This window comes from Cheilinus undulatus, linkage group 15 (genome assembly GCF_018320785.1).
Source record: "Cheilinus undulatus linkage group 15, ASM1832078v1, whole genome shotgun sequence".
Classification (NCBI taxonomy): Eukaryota; Metazoa; Chordata; class Actinopteri; order Labriformes; family Labridae; genus Cheilinus; species Cheilinus undulatus.
Window position 1 is genome coordinate 583408 of NC_054879.1, and position 18725 is coordinate 602132.

The following is an 18725-nucleotide window of genomic DNA, read 5'->3' on the forward strand; positions in this document are numbered from 1 at the left end:
GGTTGCTGTGTTATGGTGTTATGTTCTTGTTGGTTGTTGTGTTGTGGTGTTATGTTCTTGTTGGTTGTTGTGTTATGGTGTTATGTTCTTGTTGGTTGTTGTGTTATGGTGTTGTGGTCTTGTTGGTTGTTGTGTTGTGGTGTTATGTTCTTGTTGGTTGTTGTGTTATGGTGTTATGTTCTTGTTGGTTGTTGTGTTATGGTGTTGTGGTCTTGTTGGTTGTTGTGTTGTGGTGTTATGTTCTTGTTGGTTGTTGTGTTATGGTGTTATGTTCTTGTTGGTTGTTGTGTTATGGTGTTGTGGTCTTGTTGGTTGTTGTGTTGTGGTGTTATGTTCTTGTTGGTTGTTGTGTTATGGTGTTATGTTCTTGTTGGTTGTTGTGTTATGGTGTTATGTTCTTGTTGGTTGCTGTGTTATGGTGTTATGTTCTTGTTGGTTGTTGTGTTATGGTGTTATGTTCTTGTTGGTTGTTGTGTTATGGTGTTATGTTCTTGTTGGTTGCTGTGTTATGGTGTTATGTTCTTGTTGGTTGTTGTGTTATGGTGTTATGTTCTTGTTGGTTGTTGTGTTATGGTGTTATGTTCTTGTTGGTTGTTGTGTTATGGTGTTATGTTCTTGTTGGTTGTTGTGTTATGGTGTTGTGGTCTTGTTGGTTGTTGTGTTGTGGTGTTATGTTCTTGTTGGTTGTTGTGTTATGGTGTTATGTTCTTGTTGGTTGTTGTGTTATGGTGTTATGTTCTTGTTGGTTGTTGTGTTATGGTGTTGTGGTCTTGTTGGTTGTTGTGTTGTGGTGTTATGTTCTTGTTGGTTGTTGTGTTATGGTGTTATGTTCTTGTTGGTTGTGTTATTGTTGGTTGCTGTGTTATGGTGTTATGTTCTTGTTGGTTGTTGTGTTATGGTGTTATGTTCTTGTTGGTTGTTGTGTTATGGTGTTATGTTCTTGTTGGTTGTTGTGTTATGGTGTTATGTTCTTGTTGGTTGCTGTGTTATGGTGTTATGTTCTTGTTGGTTGTTGTGTTATGGTGTTATGTTCTTGTTGGTTGTTGTGTTATGGTGTTATGTTCTTGTTGGTTGCTGTGTTATGGTGTTATGTTCTTGTTGGTTGTTCTTGTTGGTTGTTGTGTTATGGTGTTATGTTCTTGTTGGTTGCTGTGTTATGGTGTTATGTTCTTGTTGGTTGTTCTTGTTGGTTGTTGTGTTATGGTGTTATGTTCTTGTTGGTTGTTGTGTTATGGTGTTATGTTCTTGTTGGTTGTTTTTGTTGGTTGTTGTGGTGTGGTGTTATGTTCTTGTTGGTTGTTGTGTTATGGTGTTGTGTTCTCGTTGGTTGCTGTGTTCCAGAGCTACGTTCTAGTTTATGATTGTGTCACGGTTTAATGCTCTAATTGCTCGTGTGCTTTTTCTCACCCTGCTCTGTGTTGATGGAGGTCTCCTCCAGGTTGATCCTCTGGAGACAAAGAGCGAGCAGCTCCTCCACAATGAGCCGAGACTCCCCCATCACCAAGTAGGCCCTGGTCAGCCTGCAAAGTAAAACACTTTTTTTGAAAGTCAAACTCTTATTTTGATGGTCAGTGTGTTATTTTGAGAATCAAGACTAACCCCAAATTTCCATATACAGCCGCGGCACGCCAGCAAATCAAACTGCGGAGCACGTCGCTCCCTCTCTAGTCTATCAGAGCATTTCCATAGCCGGCGCTCCAGACCGGCAGCGGTGCGTGCCTGGAGCGCCAATCCGCTCTGCTTCATTTCAGCTATACGCTATAGGTCTATTTCAGCGCCGGCCGCTGCAAAACTGCGTAAATTCACTGTCGTTCAGAAAGCACCAACCATGGAAGTCACAGGTGTAGAACATCCGGTTCTTTCAAAATAAAACACAATGCACGGACTCCAGATTGTAAATCATCACTATATCAACATTACGTCTCATCCTGCAGCGAGAGCAAAGGGTCACTGAGAGGTCAATGGGTCACAGAGCTACAATGGCACCATTGACGAGGAAAAGTTAACTTTTGGGGATATTTAGCCAAAGAATTTTGCATAAAACCACAGATCCTTTGAGCAAACATTAACCTTTTAACTTCCTAATGTACTCACTCAATGGAGGAAGCAATAATATCATGGACTTGTACTGGAAAGGATGATAAATTAACCCCAAAAGGTCAAAGAGTCCGCTGTTGATATACTATTCCTGCGTGAACTCACAGTTTTCCCGTGATCTCTTCCTGATGATCAGGGCTGCGCGCCACTGCGCTACGCTCTAGACTCGCTTCCAGTGGGCGAGGTCGCTCGCCTTTCGGTCGGAGCAAACCCGGGGCGCTTCAGTGCGCGGCGCACACGCTGTATATGGAAATTCGGGGTAAAAGATATCATCTTTATTAGCCTCAACCACTGCCACAGGAGCATCATATGTTATGAAACACTCTAGCAGACTCTAGGAACACGGCTAAATACTAAAAACCACCACAGGAGAGCGTCCACCCTCAACAATACTCATTATTAACCCTTAAAGGAGACATATTATGCAAAAATCACTTTTTCAGGCTTTCCTAACAAAAATATGTGCCCCTGGCCTGTCCACAGTCCCCCCAAGTACCAAAAAAAATCCATTCCCTCCCCCCCTGTCTTTCTCCAGCTTTTAGAAAATGTGTGCTGAAACAAGCCGTTCTCAAATTGAGCTCCTCGTGACATAATGGCGGGCGCCAAGGTGTGGTTGGTCCTCCCCGCTTGGAGGTAATCCCGCCCTCTGAATCCTCTATTTAAAGAGACAGTTTCTGGCCATATACCTTTTGCGAAGATGTCGAAGATACGAGCGAAGCACGCTGCTTGCTCTGTTGTTGGCTGTAAGAACTCTGTAAGATATGCTGATTTGAGGAATAGAGATGCAGGTGGTGGTCATACACCTGAAATCAGTATGCTGTGATGGTTGACTGTTGTAGCTTGACGTATGGGAGTTATTTTTGGTGTTCTTAAGCTGTAAGTGGACTTGTATGGAGTGTTGTACATTCCTCAGAAGAAAGCCATAAAAATATTGATTTTTGGGTGGTCTGTTGTGCATTCTGGCGTTTTTTTTTTTTTTTTTTGGACAGGCTGTGGGCTGGAAACTATCAGCTGTATCTCGCAGCACTGTCAGTAAAGCACACAACACATTAGGGCACGATGGCTGTTCAGGCTAGCGTCTATAACAACACTTCTGTCCACACACACAGCACCTACAAGAAATAACTATGTGGAGTTAAAATGAATATGTGAAAGAGATAAAATAATCATGTATTTACATTAGTACTATGTAACATTTACTGCTTTTACAATATCACACCACAGTTTACACTGGAAGTGAATTATTCTTGTAATCCATGTCTTTTTGGAAGTAAATGCATTTGTTGTGATCACTTACTTGTAGCTCCTGGCAGAACTACACAGGTGAAATGTTGGTTCTATCTGTTGTCTATTTACAGTTTCCCCCCAAAAAAGATGTTGCATGTCAGACTGACCCTTTGCAGACACATAGTGTAGGCACACAGCTGTCCATGAAGACTTTTCAGCCTCACAGAAGAAGTACAGGTCTGTAGCAACATTTGATGCATCAACTTATGATAAAGTTCACAATCATTCAGCTGTAAAAAATTAACTAGTATGTTTTAGTCATAATGTTATAATTTTCTGTGCTAGTGTTACATTGCTACCCCCCCCCCCCCCCCCTTCAATTAAAAAATCATTGCAGGTGTCCAGGCTACTGTCTCCTGCAAGGACTGTGGCGTAAGAGAATCTGTTGCCACCTCTGGAGATCCTCTCTCTTTCTCCTCAACACCACTGAGACCATCAAAGAGATCTCGTCTGAACCTGGAGGAGGAAGGCAGCTCTCCAATGGCTGCTTTACAAGAACCTGATTCAAGCTATAATCCTGCGGACTCAGTCACAACTTCGACTGGGTCAACAGAATTCTTGTAAGTTACGCTAATGTATCTCTCATCTTTATTTGTATACTTCCACAGAATGTTTAGGCTATTTATGAGTTTAAAATACAATTATGTATATATTTTTTTAAACAGAGATGAGACATCCACTCCCACCCACAAAAGCAATAAGTACATTGTGTACGAGAACTGCTTATTGGAACTGTTTAGAGCGTGTCCAGTCTGCATGCGGGTGTGTGATGTGCGAACCCAAAGGCTGGGGACATTCGTGTTTGTAGAACAGCAATGCTCCCATTGTGAGTACTACCGGCGCTGGAACAGCCAGCCTATTCTTAGAAGCACTCCGGCTGGAAACCTTCACCTTTCAGCGGCTATATATTTGAGTGGAGCACCTTTCTTCAAAATTGAAAGGGTAAATGCACAACTACATTCCTTCTCTGAATCTCAGAATGTGACATACAACTGTCTTGTTAATTCAATTCAAATTGCAGACTACTGCCCCCCCCCAAAAAAAGTTTGTCTTTGTAATCTACCAACAGGTCTTCAAGGCAATGCAACTGCAGATGTTCCGCTATGACACCTTCCGTCGCCATGCCCGAACCTACATCGAGCCTGCTGTCGTCCATCACCGGAAAACCTCGCAGGATGTCATTCTACAGCAGTGCAGTGAGGAGGACAAAGTAATAGTGGGTGGTGACATGCGGGCTGATTTATATTTTACTGAAGTAGTAAAGGTTATACAGGGTTGTGAGAATGTATAAAGCTAATGGGAGAGTGGCATTAGAAAAACTGCCAAACCACAATCAGTACTGAAATACTAAATGGACTGTCCATAAACACTGTCTTTACAGGGCACTCTGCTAAGTTTGGGAGCTACACAGTAATGGACCTAAAGACCAATACTGTCATAGATATCCAGTTGGTTCAAGTGAGTGGGAAGAAATCCTATTTCTTCAGTGCTTATTTGGCATGGTCTAATACTATGTGTTCATGTTTGTTGGCAGAGCAATGAGGTAGGTGGCAGCTACCACATGGAGAAAGAGGGCCTGAGGAGGAGCCTGACATCGTTGGAGGAGCGTGGAGTGACTGTTGACTGCATTGTCACTGACCGTCATCCGCAGATCCAAAAATTTTTTTCAGGAAAGCCATATCACCCACTACTGTGATGTCTGGCACATGGAGAAAGGTATATTTGTATTGATTTTGTTGTGCAAATTTAAATGTTACTATCATGTAACTGAAGGGGTCATCTTTTTATTTGCCACTAAAATTACATTCAAGCAGTGACCCATAAATCCACTATAACAGCTACTACAAGTACATTAGGCAAAAAGCAGTAGTCAGTATAATTGCTCTTTATATCTGAATGGCATATTGAAAAAACCTTGGGCCAGATACAGTGCTCTGTGTACATTCGAATGTCTAAAGCTACATGTACACACATAATCAAAAATGTGCATATATTCATTTCTGTGAATTGATGAACTAGTTTGTATGCCATTGCAGCTCAGTGAAAATGAAAAAAAACCTCAACAAACACAGTTTTGACTCTAAAGTTGTATTTCTTATTTCACTTTGCTGTCTATATCAAGTTTGAGACTTTTCACGGGAAAATTGGTATTTGGTATTTCTGCACTACAGGAATTTCAAAGAAACTGGAGAAGCTTAGCAGGATAAAGGGCTGTGAAAAGCTCCAGAGGTGTATAAGAGGAATAAAAAACCAAATACATTGGATCGCTGCTTCCTCAGCTTCTGGGCCAGAGAGAGTGGCAAAGTGGACCTCTATTATAAATCATGTGCAAGACATCCACATACATGAAGATCCCCTTTACCCCCAGTGTGAACATCCACTTCGCCAGACAACTGACAAGACTAAATGGCTTTCAGCAGGTGTGTTACTGACGTACAGAATAAAACTTTATGACATGCTTCCTTCTCTGGTAATTTGTGATGAGAATTGATTTCTGAAGGCCACTATACCAGTGATAAGTTACTTGTAGAAATGTATCAGAAACACTGTCATTTACTAACAGTATCTATGTAATGTTTTTAATTTTTAGTAAAATATGCATTTATGTTTTGTTAGAAAACCCTGCCCTCTACAGACTGGAGAAGGCGCTGATGAATGAGAGGACCTTGAGGCTGTTGAAAAACTGAGTCCTCATCTGCAAACATCACCTCTGGAGGCTTTTCACAGCGTCATCCTCCGTTTTGCCCCAAAGAATCTTGTCTTTCCATTTCTTGGAGTGCTGTGCAGGTAAATGACACTGTTTTACTTTGAACTTTTGAGTGGGCAGCCTAAGGATCCTGTGTTTCTAAAGTTTTACCAACATGTTTATTTATTTTTACTGTATTTTTAGACTCTACCTGTCTGCCATGCATTACAATGAGAATGCTGACCGGCCACAGGCCCAATCTACAACGGGTGAACCGCTCTTCAGGGTTTGCTTTCCAAAGGCCCTGAAAGGTGAATGCAGAGCCAAGCCAGTCAAGACTGAGCCGACATTCAGTAAGTATTTCTTTTTTATTTACAAAAAATGAAAAACAAACTCTGTACATATTGTACAAAGTATTGTATGTATGTGTAAATCAGCCTTATAAAATATTAAATTAGATAATCGTAAAACAAGAAATGTAAACTGATCTTTTTTTGTACATGTTTGCAAACAGAATATGTGGCCGACATGGTGGACCTTATATTGGAAAATATTTTTGTTGACCCAGCACCATACATCGAAGCTGTTTTGGCCACCCCCATCCCCGAAGACCTCTCTTCACAGTACCAGCAGCCTGCCAAAGAAGAAGTCATCGCCAGCTATGTCTCCAGATTTAGTCAAGGGGCGGTCTAAATCCTGTGTAGCGGGTTTGGGCATCTGGGAACTCCCTTCGGATGCGCAGGACCATGCAGGATGGGATGACGACCTGGTTTCTGCGGCCAAGGAGCCCCCAGCACCAGCTCACAAAGCTCCTGTATGCTAAGTACCTGTAGCGACTGAAATAATTAGACAGGATATTTAGGCATCTATGGTGTTTTTCACATTTTTTTATATTGTTATATTTTTCGAATAAGCATGTGTTTAGAATGTGTATAGTGTGTATATTCTTTATTTTTCACAACAGCAGCCTAATTTTTATTCGTTTTGTTGTTGAATTATTACCACTGAGTCAAAGTGGATTATTTTATGGAAATAAATGCTTTACTGTTTCCGCAGAAATTGCTTATGTGAATTTATGCACAATATGCACACCATCAACTGATGGAAAACTTTTACAAATATGCATCCTAAAGTAAAGCAAGATTGAATAGCATTTTTCATATGGACTGAAACAGTAAGATTTTTCAAAGAAACTAAACTTAATGGTGTGTTCCTCTTAGCCGCAGCGGGCCATAGTCAGCTTTGTATATATCGTATGCATTCTGTAAAGAATAAACATTGAGGCACACAGGCTCCAACCCAGGATGGTCTACCATGCAAGAGAGCTGTTGTTCTACTTGCCGTAGCCGTGTGGTAACCTATAGTGAGTTACAAAATATTACATGCCTTGGTAGTTTAAAAATGTAATGGAATAAGTTATCAGTTTGGCTACTGAGTTTGCCACCTGTGGTATCTCTAAGCAGCATATATTCTCTGTTTCTGTGGGCATGGTTGCACAGTTTCCACAGGAGCACCTGTCAGAAAAGGTAAGATTAAGTGTGGAAAAACCGCAAGATTTCACAAAATATTGTATGAAGGTTATAATATGCTGAAATTGACAGTAAATAATGGTAGGTGGGAAAGAAGCATATTTGGCAAAATTTGAAAAAGTTCTTCTTAAGACAGAGATACTCTTTATTTACTGAAAATGCACCCATGAATGATGGAACTGTAAGCAGTGGACGAACTAACTACACACTAAAAATGAAAGATCAACACACAAAGAATTTGTGACTAACCATTCAGAAACATCTTGCTGCAGTCGTAGAGTTTGAGCCTCTAATACAGCCTCCCCTTCTGGGTCAGACTCAGGGTCAAATGCGTCGGGTTGCACTAGTGTTGATCTGTACAAGTGTTAATAAAAAAACTAGTGTTGATCTGTACAAGTGTTAATAAAAAAACTAGTGTTGATCTGTACAAGTGTTAATAAAAAAAACTAGTGTTGATCTGTACAAGTATTAATGAAAAAAAACTAGTGTTGATCTGTACAAGTGTTAATAATAAAACTAGTGTTGATCTGTACAAGTGTTAATAAAAAACTAGTGTTGATCTGTACAAGTGTTAATAAAAAACTAGTGTTGATCTGTACAAGTGTTAATAATAAAAATTAGTGTTGATCTGTACAAGTGTTAATAAAAAAAACTGGTGTTGATCTGTACAAGTGTTAATAAAAAAACTAGTGTTGATCTGTACAAGTGTTAATAAAAAAAACTAGTGTTGATCTGTACAAGTATTAATGAAAAAAAACTAGTGTTGATCTGTACAAGTGTTAATAAAAAACTAGTGTTGATCTGTACAAGTGTTAATAATAAAACTAGTGTTGATCTGTACAAGTGTTAATAAAAAACTAGTGTTGATCTGTACAAGTGTTAATAATAAAAATTAGTGTTGATCTGTACAAGTGTTAATAAAAAAAACTGGTGTTGATCTGTACAAGTGTTAATAAAAAACTAGTGTTGATTTGTACAAGTGTTAATAAAAAAACTAGTGTTGATCTGTACAAGTGTTAATAATAAAAAACTAGTGTTGATCTGTACAAGTGTTAATAAAAAAACTAGTGTTGATCTGTACAAGTGTTATTAAAAAACTAGTGTTGATCTGTACAAGTGTTAATAAAAAACTAGTGTTGATCTGTACAAGTGTTAATAAAAAACTAGTGTTGATCTGTACAAGTGTTAATAAAAAACTAGTGTTGATCTGTACAAGTGTTAATAAAAAACTAGTGTTGATCTGTACAAGTGTTAATAAAAAACTAGTGTTGATCTGTACAAGTGTTAATAAAAAACTAGTGTTGATCTGTACAAGTGTTAATAAAAAACTAGTGTTGATCTGTACAAGTGTTAATAAAAAAAACTAGTGTTGATCTGTACAAGTGTTAATAAAAAAACTAGTGTTGATCTGTACAAGTGTTAATAATAAAAAACTAGTGTTGATCTGTACAAGTGTTAATAATAAAAAACTAGTGTTGATCTGTACAAGTGTTAATAAAAAACTAGTGTTGAACTGTACAAGTGTTAATAAAAAACTAGTGTTGAACTGTACAAGTGTTATTAAAAAACTAGTGTTGAACTGTACAAGTGTTATTAAAAAACTAGTGTTGATCTGTACAAGTGTTAATAAAAAAACTAGTGTTGAACTGTACAAGTGTTATTAAAAAACTAGTGTTGAACTGTACAAGTGTTAATAAAAAACTAGTGTTGATCTGTACAAGTGTTAATAAAAAAACTAGTGTTGAACTGTACAAGTGTTATTAAAAAACTAGTGTTGAACTGTACAAGTGTTATTAAAAAACTAGTGTTGATCTGTACAAGTGTTATTAAAAAACTAGTGTTGAACTGTACAAGTGTTATTAAAAAACTAGTGTTGATCTGTACAAGTGTTAATAAAAAAAACTAGTGTTGATCTGTACAAGTGTTAATAATAAAAAACTAGTGTTGATCTGTACAAGTATTAATAAAAAACTAGTGTTGATCTGTACAAGTGTTAATAAAAAACTAGTGTTGATCTGTACAAGTATTAATAAAAAACTAGTGTTGATCTGTACAAGTGTTAATAAAAAACTAGTGTTGATCTGTACAAGTATTAATAAAAAACTAGTGTTGATCTGTACAAGTGTTAATAATAAAAAACTAGTGTTGATCTGTACAAGTGTTAATAATAAAAAACTAGTGTTGATCTGTACAAGTGTTAATAATAAAAAACTAGTGTTGATCTGTACAAGTGTTAATAATAAAAACTAGTGTTGATCTGTACAAGTGTTAATAATAAAAAACTAGTGTTGATCTGTACAAGTGTTAATAATAAAAAAACTAGTGTTGATCTGTACAAGTGTTAATAAAAAAACTAGTGTTGATCTGTACAAGTGTTAATAAAAAAACTAGTGTTGATCTGTAAAAGTGTTAATAAAAAAACTAGTGTTGATCTGTACAAGTGTTAATAAAAAAACTAGTGTTGATCTGTACAAGTGTTAATAAAAAAACTAGTGTTGATCTGTACAAGTGTTAATAAAAAAACTAGTGTTGATCTGTACAAGTGTTAATAAAAAACTAGTGTTGATCTGTACAAGTGTTATTAAAAAACTAGTGTTGAACTGTACAAGTGTTATTAAAAAACTAGTGTTGATCTGTACAAGTGTTAATAAAAAAACTAGTGTTGAACTGTACAAGTGTTATTAAAAAACTAGTGTTGAACTGTACAAGTGTTAATAAAAAAACTAGTGTTGATCTGTACAAGTATTAATAAAAAACTAGTGTTGATCTTTACAAGTATTAATAAAAAACTAGTGTTGATCTGTACAAGTATTAATAAAAAACTAGTGTTGATCTGTACAAGTATTAATAAAAAACTAGTGTTGATCTGTACAAGTGTTAATAAAAAAAACTAGTGTTGATCTGTACAAGTGTTAATAATAAAAAACTAGTGTTGATCTGTACAAGTATTAATAAAAAACTAGTGTTGATCTGTACAAGTATTAATAAAAAACTAGTGTTGATCTGTACAAGTATTAATAAAAAACTAGTGTTGATCTGTACAAGTGTTAATAAAAAACTAGTGTTGATCTGTACAAGTATTAATAAAAAACTAGTGTTGATCTGTACAAGTATTAATAAAAAACTAGTGTTGATCTGTAGAAGTGTTAATAAAAAAACTAGTGTTGATCTGTACAAGTATTAATAAAAAACTAGTGTTGATCTGTAGAAGTGTTAATAAAAAAACTAGTGTTGATCTGTACAAGTATTAATAAAAAACTAGTGTTGATCTGTAGAAGTGTTAATAAAAAACTAGTGTTGATCTGTACAAGTATTAATAAAAAACTAGTGTTGATCTGTACAAGTATTAATAAAAAACTAGTGTTGATCTGTAGAAGTGTTAATAAAAAAACTAGTGTTGATCTGTACAAGTGTTAATAAAAAAACTAGTGTTGATCTGCTTGTTGCCATTCCTTCGCAGCCACCGTACCAAGTAGCACTTCCTTAAGAGGGAAGGCCAAAGCTATGACATTTCCTGAGAGGGGCGGAGTCAGACAGCTTACTGACATTTAAAGCCACAGACACAAAAACGGCTCGTTCTGAGCAGGGCTGGAACAGAGGGGGTTTTGGACTTGCAAAAATCCAATACTGGAGTGTTCTTTCAGCAACAGACTTCACCAGCACGTTTTGGGGACCTCTGAGATCAATATAAAATTGTCTTAAAAGAGCAAAATATGTCTCCTTTAAACACTCTAGCACAGTGGTTTTTAAACTTTTTTGGCCCAAGACACAGCTAAGGTAAGCCAAACCCTCGAGGCACACCATGTTTAAATTGATACAAAGTTTTGGAATAACGCTGTAGTCATGATGGCCTGTAAGGGGAGATAAAGGGGAGAGCTTTCTGGGGCCCAGCTAACTGTGAGCTCATGGTGATGGCAAAAGTGGGCTTAAAGTGGCAAAACAATGTCAGAAATGGGCAAAAAAAAAAAAAAAAAGGGTCCAAACAATAAGTTGAAATTGGCAAGAACTTGTTAAAAATGTTAAAGTAGTGTCAAAATGGGTTACAAGTGGCCCAGAATGATTAAATGTTGCAAAAAGTTGGTAAAAAATAATTTAAAAGTGATTAAAAAAAAAGTGGTCAAACAAAGGCAAAAGGGGGCAATAATACGCAAGAAGCTGGCCTAAATGGGTTGTTAGTGGCAAAATAGATCACAAGTGGCAGTTAAGTGGCAAAACTGGGTTAAAGTTGCTTAAAAGTGGTGGAAAGTTGTTGGAAAAGTGAAAAATGGCCAGACAATAGCAAAATACGAAGAAAAGTGGCAAAAAGGCAGCAAAATGGGTTCAATGTGGCAAAAATGGGTCAAAAGTAATAATTAGTAACATAAAAGGCAGCAAAATGGTTTAAGGTATCAAAAGAAGAGGCAAAAATGCGTAGAAAAATCGGTTAACTTGGTTAAAAATAGCATGAATGAATACTTTCAACCCAGTCACAGCTGCCGTGCCTTTCAGCTCCTACTGAGGGAACTGTTAGCCAGGGTGCTAGCACCGATCCTACTGACGTCATCCAGACGGACTGGGTAGGGGTCATTCTGGGGTCTCCAGGGGTCCAGGTCTGTGGGCAGGCCTGGGTACAGTAACCCCCACGGCACACCCAGACTAGCCTTAAGGCTGCTGGTGGGCCCTGCAGCAGCATTTGAGAACCCCTGGTCCAGCAGACTCCAGGGACCCGGCTAAATACTGAAGACGTTGATTTCCAGTATTTAGCCGGGTCCCTGGCTCACCGGCTAAATACTGAAGACGTTGATTTCCAGTATTTAGCCGGGTCCCTGGCTCACCGGCTAAATACTGAAGACGTTGATTTCCAGTATTTAGCCGGGTCCCTCCTCTACTCCCGTCTGAAACAATAATAATAATAATAATGACACGCACCGAAACGTCGTGAAGTCTGTGAAGGTGTCGGATCTGTGGCTGAAGCAGAGTCCGTTAGGTAAACCGGCAGCTGGAGGACGGAGACCAGTTAGCCTGGAAACCAGTACACCGGCTCTCTGTCCCAAACTCACCGACGCACGTGAAGTCACGTGACAGTCTCAGGGTTGATCCCACACGGGCCCGTTGGAAAAGTCCATCCTGCTTAGGAAGGTTCCTACCTGAGTGAAACGACCCGGAAGTATTTAAGTGTCGGCCATGATAAGGACTGATGGAATTCTCCAGACGGTAAGGAAAGGAGCTTCATTGTTTCCTTTATTATCTCCTTTAACCTAGGAAACACTGGAGCATCCTTTACCAAAGGAGAGATGAAAAGACGACCCACAATGCTTTGCGTAAACTTCATTTAAAGCGACGCACCTGTTGACCGCTCATCAGAACAAGTGAATAACTAGAACAACTAGAATAACTAGAATAACTACAATAACTAGAACAACTAGAACAACTACAATAACTAGAACAACTAGAATAACTAGAATAACTACAATAACTAGAACAACTACAATAACTAGAACAACTAGATCAACTAGAATAACTACAATAACTAGAACAACTAGAATAACTACAATAACTACAATAACTAGAACAACTACAATAACTAGAACAACTAGATCAACTAGAATAACTACAATAACTAGAACAACTACAATAACTAGAACAACTAGATCAACTAGAATAACTACAATAACTAGAACAACTACAATAACTAGAACAACTAGATCAACTAGAATAACTACAATAACTAGAACAACTACAATAACTAGAACAACTAGATCAACTAGAATAACTACAATAACTACAATAACTAGAACAACTACAATAACTAGAACAACTAGATCAACTAGAATAACTACAATAACTAGAACAACTAGAACAACAAGAACAACTAGAATAACTAGAATAACTACAATAACTAGAACAACTACAATAACTAGAACAACTAGATCAACTAGAATAACTACAATAACTAGAACAACTAGAACAACAAGAACAACTAGAACAACAAGAACAACTAGAACAACTAGAACAACAAGAACAACTAAAACAACAAGAACAACTAGAACAACAAGAACAGCAAGAACAACTACAATAACTAGAACAACTAGAATAACAAGAACAACTAGAACAACTAGAACAACTAGAATAACTACAATAACTAGAACAACTAGAATAACTACAATAACTAGAACAACTAGAACAACAAGAACAACTAGAACAACTAGAATAACTAGAACAACAAGAACAACTAGAACAACTAGAACAACAAGAACAACTAAAACAACAAGAACAACTAGAACAACTAGAATAACTACAATAACTAGAACAACTAGAATAACTACAATAACTAGAACAACTAGAATAACTACAATAACTAGAACAACTATAATAACTACAATAACTAGAACAACTAGAACAACAAGAACAACTAGAACAACTAGAATAACTAGAACAACTAGAACAACTAGAATAACTAGAACAACTAGAATAACTACAATAACTAGAACGACTAGAATAACTACAATAACTAGAACAACTAGAATAACTACAATAACTAGAACAACTAGAACAACAAGAACAACTAAAACAACAAGAACAACTAGAACAACTAGAATAACTACAATAACTAGAACAACTAGAATAACTACAATAACTAGAACAACTAAAACAACAAGAACAACTAGAACAACAAGAACAACTAGAACAACTAGAACAACAAGAACAACTAAAACAACAAGAACAACTAGAACAACTAGAATAACTACAATAACTAGAACAACTACAATAACTAGAACAACTAGATCAACTAGAATAACTACAATAACTAGAACAACTAGAACAACAAGAACAACTAGAACAACAAGAACAACTAGAACAACAAGAACAACTAGAACAACTAGAATAACTGCAATAACTAGTACAACAAGAACAACTAGAAAACAAGAACAACTAGAACAACTAGAACAACAAGAACAACTAAAACAACAAGAACAACTAGAACAACTAGAATAACTACAATAACTAGAACAACTAGAACAACTAGAACAACTAGAACAACAAGAACAACTAGAACAACTAGAATAACTACAATAACTAGAACAACAAGAACAACTAGAACAACAAGAACAACTAGAACAACTAGAACAACAAGAACAACTAAAACAACAAGAACAACTAGAACAACTAGAATAACTACAATAACTAGAACAACTAGAACAACTAGAACAACAAGAACAACTAGAACAACTAGAATAACTACAATAACTAGAACAACAAGAACAACTAGAACAACAAGAACAACTAGAACAACTAGAACAACAAGAACAACTAAAACAACAAGAACAACTAGAACAACTAGAATAACTACAATAACTAGAAAAACTAGAATAACTACAATAACTAAAACAACTAGAATAACTACAATAACTAGAACAACTAGAACAACTAGAACAACAAGAACAACTAGAACAACTAGAACAACTAGAATAACTAGAATAACTTTACTAACCCTGATTTAAACCCTAAATCCAGTCAAACGTATAATCCACGTGATAAATGAAGGCAGTAGGGATGAACAGAGGAATATTACAGACATGAAAACTTTATCATTCAACTCATGGTCACCATTTCATTTCTTCTCATTTACATTTTATTTAAACAGTAAACGATCAGTCAGTGTTTTAAACTGTATTTGTTTTGCTATTTTGAAATATTAAAGTAAAGGTTTTAAGTTTGTAAATCACAACCAACTAAAGTGATGAAGTGGGCATGTTGCTGTATTGTGATTATTATATTTATCATCATAATTACGCAGGGAAGACGCGGTTTATAGAGCTTTTCACAGAACGAGCTGAGAGGAAGATGAAACCAGAGTAGACTCTGGAATAAATTTAACAGAGACGAGAGAATTAAAGACAAAATGATTAGGAAGGGAATAAAGCAAAAGTATTTAATATGGTTCTGAAACTAAAGGACTTGAACATTATTCATCTTAGAAAGTTCAGATTAAGAGAAAGGTTTCTGCTGTATAGATGTTCACAGTTCCTCTTCCTGAAGAGACTTTAGGATATAAAAATCTTACTGAGCTCATATCTCTGACGTTTTAGCGTTCACAGCACAAAACACAGAGAACACACCGAGCGGAAGTTGCGAATTTTGTAGTCCATCAACGTTAAATTGTAGTTTTTACACAAAAACACACGTCACGTCCGTAACATCCACCTAGGAGAAATGCAGTCGGAATCCTTACTCACCTCAGTTCTCCTTCCCTATCCTCTTACTCCCACCTTTCCTATCCTCTTACTCCCTCCTTTCCTATCCTCTTACTCCCACCTTTCCTATCCTCTTACTCCCTCCTTTCCTATCCTCTTACTCCCTCCTATCCTCTTACTCCCTCCTTTCCTATCCTCTTACTCCCTCCTTTCCTATCCTCTTACTCCCTCCTTTCCTATCCTCTTACTCCCTCCTTTCATATCCTCTTATTCCCTCCTTTCCTATCCTCTTACTCCCTCCTATCCTCTTACTCCCTCCTTTCCTATCCTCTTACTCCCTCCTTTCCTATCCTCTTACTCCCTCCTATCCTCTTACTCCCTCCTTTCCTATCCTCTTACTCCCTCCTTCCCTATCCTCTTACTCCCACGGTTCCTTAACCTTGTCACGTTTCTCGTCAGGGTTAAGGAAAAGTGAATAGGAAAGGACTTAGGAGGTAATTTTTTGGACTTTTAGAACGCACCCATGAAGCTTGTGCGTCTGGCTCTCTTCCTCTTCTTCGGTGGTGTTTGGAGGACTTTACCTGCTTCTTCTGATGACGTCACTCTCGAAACAGACCCTCACATGCGCACTGATGAAGGCTCCCGGAGTTTCATCAAGATAAACTTCAACAAAGTTCATTTAATAATTATGATTTTATTTAATAACTTCATCTGTCATATTTTAAAGATCCGAGGTTCAGGTTTAAATTCAGCATGATAATGTTGCTCAGTTATTAACTGAGTTTAATTAATTAATAATTTCTCTGAATTTAATGTCCTTACTATCTGTCTGTGCTATGACATTTTTATAGTTATTTGTAGTTTGACATGTTAATCATTTAAATTTTTTACCATAAAATGTTAACTATTTATTTTTACCATAAAATATTAACTATTTATTTTTACTATAAAATGTTAACTTTTTATTTTTACCATAAAATATTAACTATTTATTTTTACTATAAAATGTTAACTTTTTATTTTTACCATAAAATATTAACTATTTATTTTTACTATAAAATGTTAACTATTTATTTTTACCATAAAATATTAACTATTTATTTTTACTATAAAATGTTAACTATTTATTTTTACCATAAAATATTAACTACTTATTTTTACCATAAAATATTAACTATTTATTTTTACTATAAAATGTTAACTATTTATTTTTACCATAAAATATTAACTATTTATTTTTACTATAAAATGTTAACTATTTATTTTTACCATAAAATGTTAACTATTTATTTTTACAACAAAATGTTAACTATTTATTTTTACCATAAAATATTAACTATTTATTTTTACTATAAAATGTTAACTATTTATTTTTACCATAAAATATTAACTATTTATTTTTACCATAAAATATTAACTATTTATTTTTACCATAAAATATTAACTATTTATTTTTGCCATAAAATGTTAACTATTTATTTTTACTATAAATGTTTACTATTTATTTTTACCATAAAATGCTAACTATTTATTTTTACTATAAAATATTAACTATTTATTTTTACCATAAAATATTAACTATTTATTTTTACCATAAAATATTAACTATTTATTTTTACCATAAAATGTTAACTATTTATTTTTACCATAAAATATTAACTATTTATTTTTACGATAAAATATTAACTATTTATTTTTACCATAAAATATTAACTATTTATTTTTACCATAAAATATTAACTATTTATTGTTACAACAAAATGTTCACTATTTATTTTTACTATAAATGTTAACTATTTATTTTTACAACAAAATGTTAACTATTTATTTTTACTATAAAATGTTAACTATTTATTTTTACTATAAAATGTTAACTATTTATTTTTACCATAAAATATTAACTATTTATTTTTACTATAAAATGTTCACTATTTATTTTTACTATAAATGTTAACTATTTATTTTTACAACAAAATGTTAACTATTTATTTTTACTATAAAATGTTAACTATTTATTTTTACTATAAAATGTTAACTATTTATTTTTACCATAAAATATTAACTATTTATTTTTACTATAAAATGTTAACTATTTATTTTTACCATAAAATATTAACTATTTATTTTTACGATAAAATATTAACTATTTATTTTTACCATAAAATGTTCACTATTTATTTTTACTATAAATGTTAACTATTTATTTTTACAACAAAATGTTAACTATTTATTTTTACTATAAAATGTTAACTATTTATTTTTACCATAAAATGTTCACTATTTATTTTTACTATAAATGTTAACTATTTATTTTTACAACAAAATGTTAACTATTTATTTTTACCATAAAATATTAACTATTTATTTTTACCATAAAATATTAACTATTTATTTTTGCCATAAAATGTTAACTATTTATTTTTACTATAAATGTTTACTATTTATTTTTACCATAAAATGCTAGCTATTTATTTTTACTATAAAATATTAACTATTTATTTTTACCATAAAATATTAACTATTTATTTTTACCATAAAATATTAACTATTTATTTTTACCATAAAATGTTCACTATTTATTTTTACTATAAATGTTAACTATTCATTTTTACAACAAAATGTTAACTATTTATTTTTACTATAAAATGTTAACTATTTATTTTTACCATAAAATATTAACTATTTATTTTTACCATAAAATGTTAACTATTTATTTTTACCATAAAATGTTAACTATTTATTTTTACCATAAAATATTAACTATATATTTTTACAATAAAATGTTAACTATTTATTTTTACAACAAAATGTTAACTATTTATTTTTTACCATAAAATGCTAACTATTTATTTTTACTATAAAATATTAACTATTTATTTTTACGATAAAATATTAACTATTTATTTTTATGATAAAATACTAACTATTTATTTTTACCATAAAATGTTCACT

The 18725-nt window shown here is 34.3% G+C and overlaps 1 protein-coding gene across 6 annotated transcripts in view; it reads right to left on the reverse strand.

The window, feature by feature from the left end:
* si:ch1073-416j23.1 (rac GTPase-activating protein 1) overlaps positions 1 to 12687 on the reverse strand; it is an 82471-nt gene extending 69784 nt beyond the window's left edge. For 3 of the 6 annotated variants that reach the window (XM_041806347.1, XM_041806345.1, XM_041806342.1), the window contains exons 1-2: positions 12508 to 12686; positions 1408 to 1520 (exon numbers count right to left, since the gene is read on the reverse strand). In XM_041806347.1, coding sequence (XP_041662281.1) covers positions 1408 to 1498 — 91 coding nt within the window. In that variant the 5' untranslated portion in view covers positions 1499 to 1520; positions 12508 to 12686. Of the gene's footprint in view, positions 1 to 1407; positions 1521 to 12507 lie in introns of all 6 variants that reach the window. The other 3 variants (XM_041806343.1, XM_041806344.1, XM_041806346.1) reach the window with 2 other exon arrangements.
* Between the last annotated feature and the right edge of the window lie 6038 nt (positions 12688 to 18725).